The sequence below is a fragment of the Eulemur rufifrons genome, chromosome 7 (assembly GCF_041146395.1).
Source record: "Eulemur rufifrons isolate Redbay chromosome 7, OSU_ERuf_1, whole genome shotgun sequence".
Taxonomy (NCBI): Eukaryota; Metazoa; Chordata; class Mammalia; order Primates; family Lemuridae; genus Eulemur; species Eulemur rufifrons.
In genome coordinates this window covers 53,745,539-53,767,300 of record NC_090989.1, presented here as the reverse complement: position 1 = coordinate 53,767,300, position 21,762 = coordinate 53,745,539, and the positions used below count along the sequence as shown (strand labels likewise).

The 21,762-nt window shown below is 37.2% G+C and overlaps 1 protein-coding gene and 1 pseudogene across 1 annotated transcript in view; one reads left to right on the top strand and one right to left on the bottom strand.

Annotated features, from left to right (window-relative positions):
- Positions 1-8,305: 8,305 nt before the first annotated feature.
- LOC138386273 (large ribosomal subunit protein eL15-like) lies at positions 8,306-8,725 on the bottom strand (annotated as a pseudogene).
- A 918-nt stretch (positions 8,726-9,643) lies between these two features.
- MORC1 (MORC family CW-type zinc finger 1) overlaps positions 9,644-21,762 on the top strand; it is a 158,049-nt gene continuing 145,930 nt past the window's right edge. The window contains 6 exon segments of the mRNA XM_069471966.1: positions 9,644-9,829; positions 12,283-12,409; positions 13,313-13,381; positions 15,151-15,241; positions 17,239-17,347; positions 20,430-20,589. Of these exon segments, the coding sequence (XP_069328067.1) occupies positions 9,644-9,829; positions 12,283-12,409; positions 13,313-13,381; positions 15,151-15,241; positions 17,239-17,347; positions 20,430-20,589 (742 nt within the window).

The window sequence follows — 21,762 nt, the reverse complement described above, 5'->3', positions numbered from 1 at the left end:
TTAAGTTCCTGATTCTAAGAAATTTATTTTATATCATTGTATTCAAGATTTTAAAAATATTGAAATAATACTGTAGATAGAGGAGAAGAAAATGTGGTAGTATAGAAGGGATGGTAGGGGCCTCCTACCATCAACAGCTGTTCAGAAAGTATCCTGGGCTGAAGAACAAAAGTTATTATAAAAGGCCTCAATATACTATAAGGGCAAGTTATTAATATTTTATGCCTTAATCCATGGAAGTGCTGTATGAAGAAACTATTTCTTTAACAACTTCCATTTCAATGCAGTAGCATTTCTTGCGCCCCTATTGTGTACATAGTACTTAGTGTAATGCATAATTGTGTAATGGAGATATGGATACCCACATGTCATGGGATTGTGATAAGGATTGGAAGAAAATTTTCAAAAGTACTTCATTCAGTGCTTACTTGACACACGAGAAATGCTCAAGCAATGGCAATACTAACTCTAGAATGTTTATATAAGGAGGGCCTAGAACCAGCAGTTGGCTAGAGCAAGGAGGTAGAAGACACTAACTTCTAGGCTTGTAGAGCAAATCCAGTATACCTACTGAGATTTATTTGGGGTAGTTTGAGTTTGGGACTTATCAAAATTTTGAGAGAGACTCAGGTTTCCTTATCAGACTTCCTATTGTACTGAGCTTCCCTTTAGACTCCTCCCTCCCTTATCCTCCTCCTTCCCTTAACATACCTTCTTCCTCAGCAGCTAAGGCCACCTCCCCTATTGTGTTCCTCCTTTGCTCACACCCATGACATTGAAGCCAGAATCTTCTGGTTCTTTCTCTTTTTCCTTGTAAATTTTTGCTTTTACAAGTAATTTTTAAAAATATAAAAATATCTGTGAATTTTAGGAAACTGACAAAAATAAGGAAAAAAAAAAAACCTTACTGATAATCTCATCCCATAGAGCAAGGCTCAGCATACTTTTCTGTAAATGACCAGATATTAAATACTTTCACCTCTGTGGGATACGGGATCTCTTTTGAAACTACTCAACTCTGCCATTGCACAATATGTAAATATGTACATAGACAATGTGTGGGCATGGTTATGTTCCAATAAAACTTTATTTACAAAACAGTAAGTGGGCCACATTTGGTCTGTAGGCCATAGTTTGCCAACCTCTGACCTAGAGAAAAGTTCTATTAACATTTTGATTTCTTTCCTTCCATTTATATACATGTATATCATATATATTCTTAAACATGTGATCCTATAGTACATATTACCTAGTAATTTGCTTTTGCTTTTCATTTTTTTTGAACTACAGTATATCATGAAAAATATTCTATGACTTCTGGATTATCCTCCAGCCAGTTTTTTTTTTAAATATTCATATCTATTTTGTTGAGCTTTTTGTGTAACTACTACCAAATTTTATCTCTTCTTTTAAATTTCTGAGTTTGAGGCTTTGTAATATTTTCAAATTATGAGTGCTCATAGGTCTTATTTTGCAAAAGCACATTGAAACATTTTAGTAATTCATTTTGAAGCAATTTAAGTAGATTTTTATATTGTTTGATGGCTGACAATGGGTTGTACCTCATATATGCAGTTCAGATTAATGTAATTTTTTAAACATAATTTCATATTGAAGCATTAATATTTTTATATTGTTTCCAGAGATGCAGGGGCTGCAAGACTTGATGTGTTCTCAGGTGAGCAGATTTGCTTTCTTCTTTTTTTTTCTTGTAATGGAAAGCCTGTAGTTACTTTGATCTTATTTTATTTCATGAAATCAAACCACATTCTATAGATTTTTAATGTAATCTAAGTGCTTTGTGAGTACAGTGGTCCTATGGGGAGCCAAGGTGAGAAAAATATACTCTGAGAGTCAAATTGTTCACTTGTTAGAAGAACCATTTGCAAAATTAGGTCATTCAAAGTTTTGTGAAAGTATCAGAGTGATTTGGAGCAGTCAATTTGTCTGCCATGAGAAGCAGGTTTATTTTAAAAAGCATATTAACTTAATGGTTATTCATAATTAAGCATACATCATTCCCAACTTATCACAGTTTTAAAATGCAAAAGTGAATGTGCAGTATGAATGTTTGAGGGCCATAAAATTGAAACCAAATATGTTTTCTTCATTGACTTTATTTGTAGTCACCAAGTATTTATTGCATTTCCTGTTAATCTTGTTACAATATGACACTAATGAAATGAGGTTTTGTGATCCAGCTCTGTAGTTAACACTACCTGGAGAAATGAGAAAAGCCCATGTAGTAACATTGCTTCCCTATCCTGATTCCATCAGCTATTCTGTAGTATTGCCTAGTGGTCACAGGTGAGAGGATATGGTCCATGATATGCATCCATATCTGTATCTAAAAGGTTCAGTTCACTTTTCTGAGTGTTTACAATCCTGAGCCAGACGAGTCCTTATGGTTCATGGGGGAGATAGACACGGACCTCTTGGGATGATTGCGGAAACGATAAATGATGCTCTTTTCCCCCACCTGTTCTCCAGGTTCTGAAAAGTTTGAGAAATAAACGAAAGAGTCAGCATTTATTACTGATAGAGTTTAGGTTGGAGTATGTAGCTTCGTGTGAGACAGCAAATGGACTTGCTGATCAGCCCCCTCCCCTGCCCGGTGGAATCAAGCTTCCCCTGGAAACTTGTCTGCCTTGAGGAGAAGGGAGCAGAACTCATGCTTTGTGCGGAAAGGTCACTCCTGAGAGGAAAACGAAGGAAGTGAGCTGAGCCTCTCCAGTTTATTCTTCACTAGATGACCAGTCAGATGGGTGAGCTGACCTTCACAGGGGGGAAGTGAGTAAAGGGACAAGGCAGGGCCTCTTTAGTGCAGAACAAGTAATTTTCCCTTCCATATCCAATTAGCATAAAATAGGATAAGTGCTCTGGCCTAGGAGAGACTCAAAATATGGTGGAAACACAGAGAAAGAAGAAATTACGCCTCACATTCAGGAGCTAGGGCTTGAAATATGGGTGTGATTTTTGTCAAGTAGTCCAGGAAGAAAAGAATATTCTTGTCTAAAGAATTATGAGAAAAAGAATGGAGGTAGACTAGTTCAGAGATTCATTCATTTATTCAATAACAATTATTATTCTAGGGGCTAGGGATAGAGCACTGAGCAAAATGTTAAAGTCAGTGCTCCCACGGAATATGCATTCTAGTGGGGAGAGATAGACAATAAAGACATAAACAAACAAATAATATACCAGGCAATAATAAGTGCTGAAAGAAAAAAAATAAAGCAGGATAAGAGAACAGCGATCTATGGGAAGAGTATATAGAATTTTTCATCAGGTGGTTTGGGAAGGTTTCTCTAAATAGGTGATAATACCAGTAAAGACCTGAGTGATGTGAGAGAGTAAGCCAGGTAGATGCCTGGAGAAAAAGCACTCAGGGAACAAGGACGAGGCTAGGTTGACTAGAGCTAAGTGTTGGAGCCAAATGGGGGAGTATTTTAAATACTATACTAAGGTTTTTTCTGTCGTCAGTGGACCATTGAAGAATTTTGAGCAGTATCATCCCCCTAAGTAGACATGTGTTCTTTTTCCTTTTTAGAAGAAAGATATTCCAGCAGTAGCATACAAGATAGTCTGGAGAAGTATGAAAGCAAGGGTAGTAGGAAGGTATGGCTGTGGGAATTACCTAAATGAGATTTTATGAGAATTTGAGCAATGGTCCTAGAAATGGAGAAGGAAGAACAGATGAAAACTGCATTTCATTCAAAGCACATGCACTGTTGACAGAGGGTTGAGAAGACTTACACGGCATCACAAAGTACAGCAAATGTAATCAAAACCCACACGTTATATTCTTTTGGGTGTGTGGCTAGACACCAGCAGGGCACGAGAATGCTCATTTCACCCCACTTTCCCCAAGCACTTGGCGTTATCATAAACAAAATCGGAACTTAGCCAATTTGAGATGAAAGTGGCACCTCTTTCTTTAGGTTATGTGTATTTTGTGCAAACATGAACTTATGGTTTTTGGTTTTAAATTACTTATTTGTGTTGTAACATTTTTTATTATGGTAAACCATCATATAGCTATCAACCTAGCAAATTGATTTTCTTAAAAATAGAATAATAAAAGACAGGGTCAGCACTTATGCACCAATAAATAGAATTGTTCTGGGGATGCATCGTGAATGCAAGTTTGAACAAGTTTTCAGATTATTTACCGGGGCCCTGAATAACTGTCCAATCTTAAATTTCCTTCAAGTAATTTGAGGACTATGAAATTCACACTAAATATGTTTCACCATGTGTTTTATACATCTATGTGTATTAATTCTAGTAAACATAGATATGCATTCAACAACACATTTTTTTAGTGCTTACCAAGTGCCAGGCACTGGGATAAATGCTGGATGTACACAGTGCTTTAAGGAATTGGCATTCCAGTGTGGGATTCCCTGCAAAATGTAGTATGTATCTGCACTTTTGTGTGTAGAGGGTACATAGCTTTCATCATATTTCTGAGATAACTATGTTTCCCCAAAATATAAGAACCATTGGTCTGAAAGAGAAATAGATATATGAACAAGTATTTTAGTATACTATGATGGTGGGAAAACACAGATTAGAAAGAAAATATTCATTATGGGCACCTAATGACATGGAAGGATTAGGAAGGCTCTCTAGAAGAGTCTTGTATGAACTAAATAAAGAGAAAATAGGCATTGACCTGCTGAGCTGTCATGGAATGGGTGAAGGGGCAGTGTTTGCAGAGGTTTGAATCTGGAAAGAACATAGAAAAAATGTTTAACATATTTGAGATTAGTTCAAAGGGATTATATGTGTGGAAGTGGAAGGTAGCAGATGGATGGGTGAGGTGAAGATAAGAGATGAGCTTGGAGAGTTACCAAGAAAGAAGTGGGCAGCCATAGGTGGGTTTTAGGCAGAAAAGCAGTGAAATGCACAACTGATGAAAGACTGGCTGTACCCTTTGATTTTAGGAAAGTGGGAAGGTAGGGAGCGGTTGCTGCAATCCAGAAAAATGATGATGGTTTCCTGAAACACTGAAACAAGGCAAGGTAGTGGGGATAGAGAAAGTGGCCAAACGAGAGTTATTAAGGAGGTGCAATTGAGAGGACCAGATAGTTTGTCTGTGTGTGGGGTGAGGGGATGGAGAACATAATGGTAATCCTGAGGTTTTGACAGTCAAAGCCTAATGGCAGAGTGATGTCATTTATCGTACAGGAAACAGAAGGAGATGTAAATCTGGTAAGAGAGGAGGTGTTTGTTTCGTTTTGGTTATGTATAATTAACAGGTGATAACATCTATTTGAAATTCATAGTTTTAAGGAATTGAAATAAACAGTGTCAAATTTCGAGGTGGATAACCAAAAATATTAAATTTTGAAGCAGTACTTATTTGTCTCCAATCCCTGAAACGCATTTATCAAAAAAAGGAGGTACTATAGTACATGTCTGTTAGGCATCTTGGGTCTTTCCCAGCCATTCACTAAAGGAATACTCTTCTTTCTGTCAGCTCCTTCCTTAAGAAATATGTGCCAAGAACTGTAAAAGCAGCATAGCTACTGTGCAGGGCTGCTTGAACCTGAGCCTTGTATTGCATCATTTGGTTCCCTCTCCATCCTGGGTGAACATTCGGATAACCAAGAATAACTTTTAGAAAGAAATACCAATTCCTTTATGTGGTGAATTACGTTTATAGATTTGCGTATGTTGAACCAGCCTTGCTTCCCTGGGATAAAGCCCACCTAGTCGTGGTGAATTATTTTTTTGATGTGCCATTGGATTCGGTTTGCTAAAATTTTGTTGAGAATTTTTGCATCTATATTCATGAGGGATATTGGTCTGTAGTTTTCTTTTTTTGCTACATCCTTTCCTGGTTTTGTTATCAAGGTGATATTGGCTTCGTAGGATGAGTTGGGGAGGGTACCATCCTTCTCAATGTTTTGGAATAATTTCTGCAGTATAGGTGTGAATTCTTGTTTGTATGTTTGCTAAAATTTGGGTGTGAACCCATCTGGTCCGGGACCTTTTTTCTTTTGGAAGATTTTTTATTGCTGCTCCAATTTCTGTGCTTGATATTGGTCTGTTCAGGAGTTCTATTTCCTCCGGACTGGGCTTAGGGACATTGTGTGTTTCCAAGAATTTGTCCATTTCCTCCACATTTTGTAGCTTTTGGGCATATAGATTTTTATAGTATTTAAAGATAATGTTTTGTATTTCCATGATGTCTGTAGTGACCTCTTCTTTTTCATTTCTGATTGAGTTTATTAAAGTTCTTTCCTTTCTAGTTCTTGTCAATCCAGCAAGAAGGCTGTCAATTTTGTTTATCTTTTCGAAAAACCAGCTTTTGGTTTTATTGATCTTCTGTATAGTTTTTGTTATAAATTTCATTTAGTTCTGCTCTAATCTTAGTTATTTTCTTTCTTCTACTAGTTTTAGAATTAATTTGCTCTTCATTTTCTAGTTCCTTGAGATGGTTTATCAGTTTGTTGATTTGTGAGCTTTCTGTCTTTTGCATGTGAGCATTTAATGCTATTAGTTTTCCTCTCAGGAATGCTTTTGCTGTATCACACAGGTTTTGATAGCTTGTGTCCCTGTTACCATTTAATTCAAAGAATTTTTTGATCTCCATGTGAATCTCTTCCTTTACCCAGCAGTCATTTAGCAATAGATTGTTTAATTTCCGTGACTTTGTGAAGTGGTGAGCATTTCTGTTGGAATTGATCTCTAGTTTTATACCACTATGATCTGAGAAGATACATGGTACAATTTCTATTTTTTTTTTAGTTTAATAGACATTTATTCCTTTCATTAAACAACGTCTACACAAAATCCAAACGTATAGTTTTTTTTTTTTTTTTTTTTTTAGAAAGTAATTTAGGTCTTAGGTCTCAATAAGTTTTATGAGCCTATTAACATTTTCTGGAAATGGATTAGCTGAGCCTTTTGAAACCCCTAGAGAAAAATTGGTTCAGGGAAACCATCAATTTGATTTTGAAATCAAACTACCTACTCTTAAGTCAGCAAACCCAGAATTTGGAAGAAATGGAGCACCCCCTCTTCTGTATTTCCCTCACACTCAAATTTACCCTGGGATCCATTAGCCTAGTTCACTGAACACATGAAACATAAATGCAACACAATGTGGCAGGAGGCTTAAAGTGAAGGTGAGCTCACAACTGATGGCCCAACTTTGTGAAAGGCTAAGGATTTTTAGGGTATTTTGATCAGGGACAAACTGCAGATATGTAAGGTTAGATTGAAAACCACGAATCTGTATTGACACCAACGATGACGCTTCCCTCCTGTAACCTTACAGACAGGGTTGACCCAAGACGATTTGTTAAGAATGGGCTGAGAATGATACATACTTTTAAGCAGCCAACTACACTTTTACCCCTAAAGTGGCTAGAGGATTCATAATGGTCACAAATTAGTGTTACAGGTAAGTATTTAAAAATCTTGATTAAAGGTGCCTTTAATTTTCTCACCTCACATTTGAAAGGTATTTACCTAATGGCCACTGGCTTACTAGCTTACCAACATAAAGTTAATGATTCTCATTTGCCTAACATTCAATTTCCATCAGTTTCAAAATACAGTGTAAATACCACTACTGTCTACTATGTATAGAATTCAGGACTCTAGATTTCATGGAGCCATGGGATTGAATCAGGGCAGCTTTCATCTCTTACATTAACTTAAATGGTACAGTGGAGACTGAGGCAATTTTTAGGTTAACCCAGATTTGTTTCATTTGTAAGATAAGCCTCTTGCAACAAGTTCATTCAGTTCTGAAAAACGGTGGCATTTTGGAAACTTTTCTTTCAGAAACTAATGGAACACTGGATTAAATCTAAAGATGTGGGCTCTACATGAGAGCACATTTTTCTACATATGATGACAACATAGGGTTAGGATATCCTCCTTCCACCCTATGAATTTCTAAACAAAACCCAGTTAAAAAACCAGAGCATTGCCATCATCCCAGTAAAGCTGTAGGTTTCACCACATGCACCAAACAAATCTACAAGGTAGTTGTAGCATTCCTCTTTTAAAGAATTTATTTTACACCTATTATACCACACAGCATGTTTTAAACACTGACATATAACTCCCTAATAAGATAAAGCAAAGACAAAAAAAGCTTATCTTATTAGAAACAAGATACACCATCACTTATAGTCTTCAAACATTATTGCACTTTTAACTTCATAATTTGACAAAGCATTCATGAAACAATCTGCAGACTAGTTTAACAGACAAATAACACCTTTAAGCAGACATGACCGTCCTAAATTGTTTATTAGGTATGAATTTTACAAACATTATATTAGCGGTAACGGTGGAGCTGGAGAGTATTGCGCCTTCTCCAAGCTGCACGGCGAGAACCACCAATAGTGTGGTGGAACTTATGGCCCTTTCCAAGGCCACGGCTCTTGCGGCCTGCAAATGTCAGCCCACGCATCTCCCTGTGCTTGTGGACCGGTTTGGTGATCCACTGGGTGTCAGGATTTCTTCTGATAGCTTTATGGAATGGATCAATGTGCACGGCGCACACGAATCCTATATATGACATAACCTTGCTTGGCCTTGTATCCCAGTCTGCGCGCTTTATCCGGTCGGGTGGGGCGGGGAGCCCTGTGGAGCGCAGAGAGCTGGCGGTATTGCCAACAGCGGACTCTCAGAAGAAAGCACATTACATCAGACTGCTTCTTCCCCATAGCTCCTGGTTATATTTGTATGAGCCCATCTTAGGCGGAGGGTGATCAAAGGCGGATGAGAGAGCAAAGATTTCCGACACAGCCTACCTGATGGCTGCCGCCAGAAGGAAAGCTACAATTTCTATTTTTTAAAATTTGTTGGGGTCTTATTTGTGGCCTAGAATGTGGTTGATTTTGGAGAAAGTTCCATGAGCTGATGAGAAGAATGCATATTCGGCTTTATTTGGGTGGAATGTTCTGTAGATGTCTGTTAGACCCATTTATTCTGGAGCTCTGTTTAAGTCCATTATTTGTTTGCTTATTTTTTGTTTGGAGACAGTGGGGTGTTGAAATCCCCCGCTACTATGGCATTACTGTTTATCATGCTATTTAGTTCATACAGGGTTTGCTTTATATATCTGGGTGCTCCTGTGTTGGGTCCATAGATATTAAGAATTATTAAATCTTCTTGTTGGATTTTTCCTTTCACTATTATATAGTGACCATCTTTGTCTTTCTTTACTTTTGCTATTTTATGCTGTCTGAAATCAAAATCGCTACCCCTGCTCTCTTTTGGTTTCCATTTGCCTGAAAGTTTGTTTTCCAACCCTTGACTTTAAGTCTGAAAGCGTCTTTGTGGGTTAGATGCGTTTGCTGGAGACAGCAGATACTTGGCTTATAATGTTTTACCTACTCAGCCAGTCTGTGTCTCTTCAAAGGACAATTCAAGCCATTCACATTTATTGAGAGGATTGATATTTGGGGTAGATTTCTGTTCATATTGTTGGGTAAGTTCTTATTGTTTTGTTTTACCTCTCGATTCACCACATAAATAAAAGCAAGAACAAAGACCACATGATTCTCTCAAGAGATGGAGAAAATGCATTTGATAAATCCAGCACACTTTTATGATGAAAACCCTCAACAAAATAGGCATAGATGGGACATTCCTTAAAATTATTAAGGCCATGTATGACAGACCCGCAGCCAATATCATATTGAATGGGAAAAAATTGAAAGCATTCCCACTTAGAACTGGAACCAGACAAGGTTGCCCACTATCTCCACGTCTGTTCAACATCCTGCGGGAAGTCCTTGCCAGAGCAGTTGGACGAGAGAAGGGAATTAAGGGTGTCCGAATAGGAGCAGAAGAGGTCAGACTCTCACATTTTGCTGATGATATGCTATTATACCTAGAAAATCCCAAGGATTCAGCCAAGAGACTTCTGGAATGGATAAAAAAATTCAGTAAAGTCTCAGGATACAAAATTAATGAACACAAATCAGTGGCATTCATATGCACCAATAACAGTCAAGCCGAAAATCAAATCAGAGATGCAACACCTTTCACAATAGCATCAAAGAAATTTAAATATTTAGGGGTATATTTAATGAAGGAGGTGAGTGATATTTATAGGGAGAACTAAGAAAAACTGAGAAAAGAAATTGTAGACAACTTGCACAGATGGAAATCTCTACCATGCTCATGGATTGGTAGAATGAATGTTGTTAAAATGTCGATTCTACCTAAAGTGATCTACAGAATTAATGCAATCTCTATCAAAATTCCACCGTCATTCCTTACAGATTTAGAAAATATAATTCTGTGCTTTATCTGGAACCAGAGAAGACCTTGTATAGCCAAAGCAATCTTAAGCAAAAAGAAAAAAATTGGTAGGCATCAATCTGCCAGACTTCAATCTTTACTATAAGGCTATAGTAACCAAAACAGCATGGTACTGGCATAAGAAAAGAGATACAGACCTTTGAAATAGGACAGAGATCCCAGATGTAAAACCATCCTCATATTGTCATCTAATCTTTGACAAAGCAGACAAAAATATACGTTGGGGAAAAGAATCTCTATTCAATAAGTGGTGGTGGGAAAACTGGATATCCACATGCAGAAGATTGAAACTGGATCCCCCACCTTTCACCTCTCATAAAAATCAAAACTCACGTTGGATAACAGACTTACAGCTAAGGTGTGAAACTTTAAGAATTCTGGAAGAAAATGTGGGGAAGACTCCTTTAGACATCAGCTTAGGTAAAGAATTTATGAGGAAGACCCCCAAACCAATCACAGCAGCAACAAAAATAAACAAATGGGACCTGATCAAATTAAAAAGCTTCTGCACAGCCAAGGAAACTGTCCTTAGAGCGAATAGACAACCTACAGAATGGGATAAAATATTTGTTTTCTACACATCCAATAAAGGGCTGATAACAAGAATATATATAGAACTTAAGAAAATCAACAAGAAAAAGCCAAACAACCCCGTCAATAAATAGGCAAAGGACATGAACAGAAACTTTTCAAAAGAAGACAGAATAATGGCTAGCAAACATATAAAAAAGTGCTCAACATGTCTAATCATTAGGGAAATGCAAATCAAAACTACAATGAGGTAATACCTAACTCCAGTGAAAGTGGCCTGTATCAAAAAGTCACAAAATAACAAATGCTGGCATGGATGTGGAGAGATTGGAACACTCTTACACTGCTGGCGGGACTGCAAATTAGTACAACCCCTGAGGAAAGTGATTTGGAGATATCTCAAAGAGCTAAAAATAGAAATACCATTTGATCCAGCAATCTCACTAGTAGGCATCTATCCAGAGGATAAAAAGACATTCTATAATAAAGACATCTGCACTTGAATGTTTATAGCAGCACAATTTACAATTGCAAAGATATGGAAACAACGCAAATGCCTGTCAATACGTGAGTGTATTAATAAAATGTGGTATATGTATACCATGGAAGACTACTCAACTACAAAAAACGATGGTGATCTAGCACCTCTTATATTATCCTGGGTAGAGATTGAGCCCATCCTTCGAAATGAGGTATCACAAGGATGGAAAAACATGCACCATATGTACTTGCCATCAAACTGGTACTAATTGATCAACACTAAGGTGCTCACATGGTAGTGATACTCACTGGGTGCTGGTCAGATGGGGAGGTGGGGGGTGGGGGTAGAGCAGGTGGGGTGGGTAAACTGACAGCTAATGGAGATGGGGCACACTGTATGGGGGAAGGACACGCTTGTGTCCCTGGCTTGAGCGAGGCAAATGCATTTCATGTAACCAAAATGTTTGTACCCCTATAATATCCTGAATTAAAAAAAATTAAAAAAATATCTCAGAAAAGAAAAAGAAATACCAATTCCTGAGCGCCATCCAAGACCAGTTAGATTAGAATGTTTCTAGAAGATTAGAAAGTGCAACTGAGATTGAGAGCTACTGCCTTGCACAGAGAACTTAGTAAGAGTTGGATTCTCCTCATTCAGTGGAGGAATGTCAGCCTTACTCAGAGAGAGGGCTTAATAGAGTGAATATCTTAAGGGAGGAGGAATATCCTAACACAGAAGTTGAGGTAAGCAGACCAGAGGACTAGATAGAGAGAAAGAACTGGGAAAATGAGATGGTAGGTCAGATCCAAAGGCTTATAGAAAAGGAAGTAAATTGGAGAGAGAAGGGGGGATTAGAGGTGGGTACATCACCAGTAAAATTATGAACCCAGAAAGGTTATGTATGTCCTTTAGATATTTATTCATGGGCTATCTTGAACATTATTTAATTTTTAAAATGTGAATTCTAGGTGACCTTTGAACACAGAGATAGACTGGAAATGAATTGTGCAGGAAATGAATCTATGGAGACGGAAAGCAGATCAGTGATTGGGGATGAGGTGGGAGTAATGGAGCAGAAGGGAGGGATTGTAGAGGGTCAGGAGAAAACATCTGGAGTGATACATGTTTATTCACTACCTTAATTGTCACAATGGTTTCGCAGGTGTGTGTATATATATATATATATATATATGTTAAAATTTGTCAAATTATACCCTTAATGTACAGTTTATTATGAAAAAATTATTTCTCAATAATGCTGTCATTAAAAAAAAGAGGAGAGAAATGTGCTAGAACTCATATATCCAACTATTAAAATTATTTCTAGAGCCAGTTTACAAACTGCATGGTAAAATTTTAGTCTTATTAGTTTTAGTTACACCTTTACAATTTTTTAAACCAAAGATTATATTATATAATTTAATGGTATCTCTTAATCATCAAAATTGATTCCAAATAACTTAGCCATTTTCAAAAATAAAATGCATCTTCAAGAGGCAAATATTTGCTGCCATGAAGAAACACTCAGAAATGGCTCTTATGGGAATTAACTGCTTAGCAGGGAGCCTGATGAATTTAATAAGAATGGCCTAGATTTATTTTGGAATCAGTGCTTTGGTGGAGGGGCACGAAGGTTGATCAGTTTGATAAAGGGATCCTGGGGTCACATCTACCTTTTTCCCCTGCCCTCGGGAGGAAATACCTGAAGTTTAAAGGGCCAGTCCGATTCCAGAGCAGAGTATGTCTTGCTGTATACATAATTTATTAATGTGTGGATGTTTTATGTTAATTTAAGGCCTTTTTGTTGCATGATTGTCTTTGTCCTGCAGTTTCTTATCAAGCCATAGCCAAGACTCCATTCTGAGCTCCATCACTGTGCCATAACTCTGTCACTCTGTGGCTGCATTTGAAGAAGACAAATAATTATGTGAGCAGCATGACTTTCTAATGAACAAATTAAGCCTGATATTTATTAGTAATAACTGCTTTCTCTTATAGTGGATAATGAAAAACTGCAGGGTGGATTCATGTTGTGTTTCCTGGATGATGGATGTGGCATGAGCCCTGGTAAGTTAATTATCTAGATACCTAACTGGCTGTTAAAGAAAGCAGTCTGAAAACCCATAAAATAAATAACAATAAATTTAGCTATCTATGCAAAAACAGGTATGGAGCTACTAGGGAAAATAAACCCCAGACTTATTGTTGAACTTTTTAGGTTTAAATAATCCAGCTAGCATGGTAAATTTATTGTAACCATCTAAACCAAGACAAAAAGTGAATGTAAATAAATATTATCAAAAAGTGAAAGGCAAATGGTACTGATTGTAAGAAAAAAGCATCTGGGAATGAATGGAAAACAAATAGTACTGGAAGGACTATGAGATTGTTTTAGCTCAACCTTTAAGTATTGCTTGCAAGTTCCCCGAGGCAGTTTCTTGTGCCTTTAGGCTATTTTTAATTTTCTGCTTAACCTTGAGGTAGAGGTTACCTCTCCTTGTTTTTAACAGTTTGTTTTTTCTCTGCACGTTCAAAGCTTTAGTTGCTTCAAATGAATGTTCCCATCATAATGAATACATCTGCAATATATTTCATGACTTATTTTTGTGTGTTCAAGGTTAGCACAAAGCTGGCACATAATAGGTGCGCAGTATCTGTGTGCTGTGGAATTGAAATGTTACTCCTTTTGATAAAGACTTTGAGATGTTTTAGATATTGTATTTCTGAATTCTTTAAGCATTTTATGTCTCTCAAGCTAGGGTTTTTGACCACTGGGTTTAAGAAATGGTGACAGAGTTCAAGTAATACGGAATTGTTCTGGTCAGTTCCACACCGAGGAAAGGAAGATCATCAGTATGATCATATATTGACATGCTGATTATAAGCTGAGAATACAAAGTAAAGCAGTTATTTTCTTCTGGCTCTGAAGTCCTCCCTTGGTCTGAATAGTCAAAGAACATTTGTTAGCAACTGTAGAAAATACTCGACTATACCACCTAGTTCTTATTCTGACTTTGGATAATTTTGATTTTTCCAGGTCATTTTATTAAAAGTTGTTGGTCCTTTAGTGTTTAACTAAATGAGAAAGAAAAGAGTTTGTAAAAAAAACCATGCTGAAAAACAGTCTCATTTTTTACTTTTAGCCTGAATGTTAAGTTCGTTTTCCTGAATTCTTAAAATAAGGGACAATATATGTGATATATTCTCAGAGAATTCCTTATGAAAATAAGTAATTCCTTTTACATGGCTTATGAATAAAATGATGGAAACACAGACAAGTGACAAATATTCAGACCTTCAGAAAGAACTCACAGTAGATTTATATAGTAATATTATAAAAAAGCAGACTATTGTTGAGAGAACAGTTCTTAATTAGCATTGAAAATCAACTATTGATAAGTTAGAAGAGTTTATCTGGTGTTGAAGATGACTGCAGAGAATTTGGGTTTGTTTAGATATTATTTTATCTCCAGCCTTGCCCCATTATAGTCCATTCCCCTCACAGAATCCTGAGTGAGTTCTTTTTTTTTTTTAATGTAAACCTTATCATATCATTCTCCTGAAAACCCTTAGTTAACCCTTAGTTAACCCTTTGCTTAACAACCAAATTCATACTGCTAGCATCTTTTCCACAGCCTTCTGTTATTTGGCCCTGAATATGCCATTAAGATCCTCGTAAGAAATTATTAACCCTGACAAGAATTCTTGTTTCTGGGCTGACCCAAGAGCTATGGACTTGTCTCAATGTCCTGAGATGTGTGTGAAGTCCTGACAACTAGACCTCAGGCCAGGGTCAAAGACTCTTCCTGACCACATTAAGTGTTTGTCAATTGCAGAGGAAGCTTCAGACATCATTTACTTTGGAACATCTAAAAAACGGCTGTCAACCTTGAAGTTCATTGGGCAATATGGCAATGGTCTTAAAAGGTAAGCATTTTGGCAGAGTATGGTGGCTCATACCTATAATCCTAGCACTCTGAGCGGCCTAGGTGGGAAGATTGCTTGAGCTCAGGAGTTCTAGACCAGTCTGAGCAAGAGTGAGATCCCATCTCTCCTAAAAATAGAAAAAATTAGCCGGGCATGGTGGCGTGGGCCTGTAGTCCCAGCTACTCAGGAGGCAGAGCTTGATGACACCACTGCATTCTACCTGGGGTGTCAGAGTGAGACTGTCTCCAAGGGAAAAAAAAAAGCATTTTTTTCCCCTCAAAGCATATATTATTCATACTAAGAACAATATTTAGTTAAAGGCAATCTTATACAGAATGATACAGGCATGTAAAGCTTTAAAAAGAATATAAACTTGAGGTGTTCCTACCTTGTTTTGGAATCTCTGTACCAATAACTGACTTGGATCTTTACAACATTTTAAAAATTCTCACATATAATAAATCTTTCAGGGATTCCTGAAGCAGTACCTCTGTTGGTAGGACTGTAAACTAGTATAACCACTATGGAAAGCAGTATGGAGATATCTCAAAAAACTAAAATTAGAACTAAATTAGAGGGCTGGGCATGGTGGCTCACGCCTGTAATCCTAGCACTTTGGAAGGCCAAGGTGGGAGGATTGTTTGAGCTCAGGAGTTTGAGACCAGCCTGAGCAAGAGTGAGACCCAGTCTTTACTAAAAATAGAAATAAATTAGCTGGACAACTAAAAATATGTAGAAAAAATTAGCCAGGCATGGTGGTGCATGCCTTTAGTACCAGCTACTCAGGAGGCTGAGACAGAAGGATTGCTTGAGCCCAGGAGTTTGAGGTTGCTATGAGCTAGGCTAATGCCACACGGCACTCTAGCCTGGGCAACAGGTGAGACTCTGTCCCAAAAAAAAAAAAAAAAAAAAAGACTATCCAGCAATCCCACTACTGGGTATCTATCCAAAGGAAAGGAAATCAGCATATCAAAGGGATACTCACTCACATGTTTATCACAGCACTATTCACAACAGCAAAGATACGGAATCAACCTATGTGTCCATCAGTGGATAAATGAATAAAGACAATGTGGTATTAATACATTTACACAATGAAATACTATTCACCATAAGAAAGAATGAAATTATGTCATTTGCAGCAACATGGATGGAACTGAAGGTCATTTTGTTAAGTAAAATTAGGCAGGCACAGAAAGACAAATACTGCATGTTGTCACCCACATGTGGGAGCCAAAAAACTTGATTTCGTGGAGGTAGAGAAGGGAATGATAGATACAAGAAGGGTGTGAGAGTAGGACCAGGAAATGAAGAGAGGTTGGTGACAGGTACAAACTTACGGTTAGAAGAAATAAGTTCTAATCTTCCATAGCAGCCTAGGGTAACTATAGTGAGTGACCATATATTGTATATTTCGAAGTGGCCAGAAGAGAGGACTTGAAATGTTACCAACACATAGAAATGATAAATACTCAAGATAATGGATACCCCCAATACCCTGATTTGATTATTACATATTCTATGCCTGTGAAAAATAGATGTACCCCATAAAAAGATAAAATAGTGTGTATTGATAAAATAAAAAAAAAAAATATCCCCGGACTTTAGAGCTTTGTTGCATCTCTATGTTCTGTTGTTTCTCAAAGCACAGTTTAGCCTAAATGTTGTATCTACAGCTATTTTTTTTAAATATGCCACGTTGAAATTTGAGGACATGAGGCTTATCAGTGCTGCTCCTGCAGGGCCGATGGTTGTTCTTTGAGCCGCAGATGGACCTTATCCTCAGCAGCCTTGACTCAAGAAAGAACGTGGGGCTGGATAAGTTCAAATTCTTCTGCTCTTTCTTGAGAAAAAAAATATTTTTGCCCTCTTGGTGATGGGTCAGCAAAATGGGTTTTTGAATAGAACATCCCATTACAGGACATAGTAACAGCCCTCCTTTTCTTCCTTTTTAGTGTTTGAGATGTAAACCATTATGTTCTTCTTTTTTAATATAGTGGGTCCATGAGAATTGGAAAAGACTTTATTCTTTTTACGAAAAAGGAAGAAACGATGACCTGCGTGCTTTTTTCTCAGACATTCTGTGAGATAGAAGGTCTTAATGAGGTAAGGTTTGAAGTTTTCCTTCCATTCCCACAGCAACGGTGTTGCTTTCATTTACCATCTCAGGAAGTGAAATCTATCATGGATTCTTTCTGATATAATTTAGAAGTTTAGGAATATGTTTGGGTAATGGAGAGAAGGTGAACTCTGGAAGAAAACTCCATTTTGCTGATCCAGAGGCATTTTATTAATTTGCAGTACCTGAGTTTTACTATTAGGAATGTCAGTTATAATTCAATGTAACAGATACGTGTTGGGGACCTACTGTCTGCCCCATACTGGACAAACAGCTAAGATAGAAAATAAGCAGAAAATCATGTGACCATCAAAGGGTTTTCAGCTTTGTCGCAGAATAAGGCAGACACATATGAATTGGATAAATAATAAAATGAGGGTGTTTAAACAGAATGCTGTTCCATGAGTGTGTGTGGCTGCTGTTCTCAAATTGTCAAAAGCAGTGATATGGATGGAGGGATCAGAGAGCCTCAAATGACTAATGAGTGTTTTATGGAGAGAGTACAAATTGCAGCTGGAAAGGTGGGTATGTGGAGAGAAATGGCCCCAGCGAGTCTCAGACCTGGACATGCGTGTGGGGTTTGGAGGGACAGTGTGGAGGTGTGAGACTGCCAGGAGGGGTGGGGCTGGGTGATGGAAACAGTCCATAGGTAACGAATGGGAACCTGGCATGAGAAAAAGTGATGCTTTAAGCATTTATGTTACATTTTATGTTTGTGAAGGGCACAGAAAATTGGGCTAATGCTGGGCTAAAATTCCTGAAGTGGGCCATTCCCTTTTTTTCTAACAACAGCAACCACTTCTTATTTTCACTTGCACAGAAGCAACCTCTTGTAGCAATATTAGGCTATTCTGTTAATATTTACCTGCATGACCCTAAGAAGCATGCTTGTGTTGCTATTTCTTGATTTCATGTAGGTATTTTGTATTAATCTCCCACTATAAAAGAGGATTTATCTGTCTTTTTCCTCTGCTCCTATCACATAGACACAGCCTTCCAATCCCCCCCCCAACATAGCTCTATTGTGTAATTTTGGTTATACCAATATTCAGGATTTACATTATAAGACTATACAAACACTATTCACATTATACCATGTTATAGACTATTATTTTTCCAATTCACACACAACTTTTTATTCCCCTTGGAATTAATAATTAACTGCCTAGTTTTCTTTGTGCTTATCACTGTTACTATTTGCTTGGTCACACTCCTGCTGGTGTTCAGCTGCCATCCTGGGATGTGCCCTTGCCATCGTTCTGGTGATTCCCTTCCCCTCTCTTCTGTGTCAGATCTCAGATTCTAAATCTTGTGTCTTTTGTAGCTTGCTCCCTCTTCTTGGTGCAGTATTTTCTCCAATAGCTTCTTGAGCAAGGTGCACAGGAGAGGCAAAATACTTTGAGGCTTCACATGCATTAAAATGTTTTTATTCTGCCCTTACACTTAATAATAGTTTGGCTTGGTATTATTTCTAGGTTGGAATTCATTTTCTTTAAGGATTTTGAAGGTATTCTTGCATTATTTGGTTTCTAGTATTATTATTGAGACATCTGAAGCCATTTTAATTCCTTAATCTTGTATGTGACCCATTTCTTATTCCCCCTCTACTCTTTGAGGGTCAAAAGAATCTTCTGATTTCAATATTTTGCCAGTATGGGGTCTGTTTACATCCGTAGGTCATTTGTTGGATCTTTTTAATTTGGAAACTCATATTCTTCAATTCTGAGATTGTTTCCTATAACATTTTATGAATTCCATCTATATTCTCTCTTCTCTCCTTTTGTGACTCCTGTTTTTTATAATAGCTCTTGGACTTCTGGAGATAGTTCTTTAATTTTCTTAACTTTTCTCTCCTATTTTCTGTCTTTTGTATTTTTGTTTCTTCTGGGAGGTTTTCTAACATTTATCTTTGAATTATCTCATCGAATTTTTTTTCTATATTCATTTAAAAAAAGTCTTTTTTATTCTCTCAGTGTTCCTTTTTCAAAGATATCTAATTGTTATTTCATGGATAAAGTATTTCCTCTTAAAGCTCTCAAGATACTAACAATGATTGGTTTTTTTCTCCTCTCTTGAAATTTTCGTCTTCCTCTTATGGTTAGTTTCTACTGAGTTCCTTTGTTTATACTTGTTTGTTTGGTCTCTGTTTATTAGAGACTTTTCTGAGATGGCTATTCTTAGATGGCTATGAACACTTTAAAGATTGGTCCAACAAAATGCTGAGTGAAAGCTTGGAGAGTGTAGGTGGGGCTTGGCAGCTGTGAGTGTCATAATAATATGATCTAACTGGGATGTTTTATTAGAGAATCCTTAATGCAATTGTCTTTAGGTCTTTCCTTCTGGGTTGGTCTGATTTCCCAGGCAGGACTCCTACAGTCTATTGCCTGAAGGCTGACCTGCCTTCTGGGAGACAACTGGGAAGAGAGGACCTGGGGTTCTCATTGTCTGAGATGTATACTTTCACTCCCTCTAATCTCAGTAAGGTGCCCCAACAACAGTGCCTGGTATGTCCTCTAGTCCAGAAATGCAGTTCTACTCTTTCCAGAGAATAAATATTCAGGGTCTGTGGGGACTGGGGAGGAGCTGTTGCCAGATGAGAATCTAAATGCTACTTCTAGCTCTCTCCCCTCCTCCCCCCCACCTCCAGAGTTAACTCATGCCATCAGGCTCTAAGCCTTTCAGGGGAGGGATTCTGAATTGTAAAGCAGACTGGCTTTTCTCTTTTCTGGCATGGGTTTTGAATAGCTTTTCCTGGGTATGCTGTCATATGCTTTTCAACTTCTAAAACACTGATTCTGTTGTTTCCTCTGTCATTCCACCCATCTCTCAAGAGGAAGCTGAAGTACACTCCATCTGTCCCTGCATTCCACAATGGAGTATTTTAAAACAAAACCCTGTGTATACACATTTGTTGTGTGTCTCTTCCTTGTACAACTAGGATACAGGAAGAAAATAAACTTTTAACTTTGTGTTTTGTAATTTGGATGAAGAGTGGAATGGATTAGGATCAGATAAAAAATGATGGTTTTTGTGTATTTTGTAATAAATTGATGTATATTTTTTTAATAGGTTGTAGTTCCAATGCCTTCATGGTTAACAAGAACCAAAGAATCTGTCACAGATGATCCCCAAAAATTCTCAACGGAATTGTCTATAATTTATAAATATTCCCCATTTAAAACTGAAGCCGAATTGATGAAGCAATTTGATGTAATCTATGGAAAATGTGGTAAGATCATCAAAACTCTGACATTTCGTTTGAAGTATTTGTTTTCAGTGTCTTATGAAAGACATTATACTTATGGTTTCATATTTTTCGTTCTAATAAACTCACGTGGAATCTCACATGGGGACAGTCATTCATTTTATCCACATGAGCTTTGTCCTGAGAAAATCCAAATGTAAGTTACTGTAAATCTCTGACACTGGGAGAAAGGTTTGTACTTATATGAGCTTGGTGAAACTGGATGAGAAAAAGGATGATACAGGCTATGACCACAGGGGCTTCACAGTCCTTGCATCAGTTAGCAAACTTAGGAGTCGCTTGTTGCAGCCTCTGAGATGGGGTGATCCCAGGTTTATAAGAGAGTTAACAACTTATAATGCATTCATGTTTCTGTGGTAGAGATTTTTCAAAAGCTTTGTGGACATTCTTCTCCAGATTAACAGATTTTTTTCCCCCTATTCTTTCCACCTCCACCAGTTTTCTATTCAATATGTAGATTGCACTGTGTCTATTGACATTTTCTAGTGCCAGTCTTTCTCCAGACATCCACCATTTTACGTATATAGAAGCAAAAAGAACTCTACTTTAGAGAAAGCTATGTGAATTATACTTTTTGCAGCTCTTTGATTTATATAATGTTTGTGGTAAAATTTTGAGAAATTTGTTTCTGACTTAGCCTACTTTACCTCCAAAATTTCTTCTCTAACCTGTGGCATTTTATTTAAAAGTGATGTTTAAAGTCATCTCTTTCTCTTTGTCATAGAGGAAAAATAGTGGCAATTAAATAAATATTTGTTTCATTAACATATATATTATAATTTTAAGGACAGTTAATGTAACATCTTAATTGACTTCTAATTATGAAATACTCATACAAATACTAATGAAGGGTTTCCTATTTCCTGAATACATTTCCAAATGCTTTATAAAAATTAAGTCATTTAATTCTTAGAGCAACTCGATGAGCTCTGTTGTATGTATTAGAAAAATTAGTTTTAGAAAGGTTAGGAAACTTACCTGAGGTCACTGCGCTAGTCAATGGTTGATCCAGGATTTAGACACAGGCCTTTAGACTTCAAAGTTCATGTTCTCAGCTGCTATGCCACTTTCCCTTGTGTTTAAGAACTACTAAAAAAAGTATAATTAATTAGTTGTCTTTTTAATTTCTCTGACAAC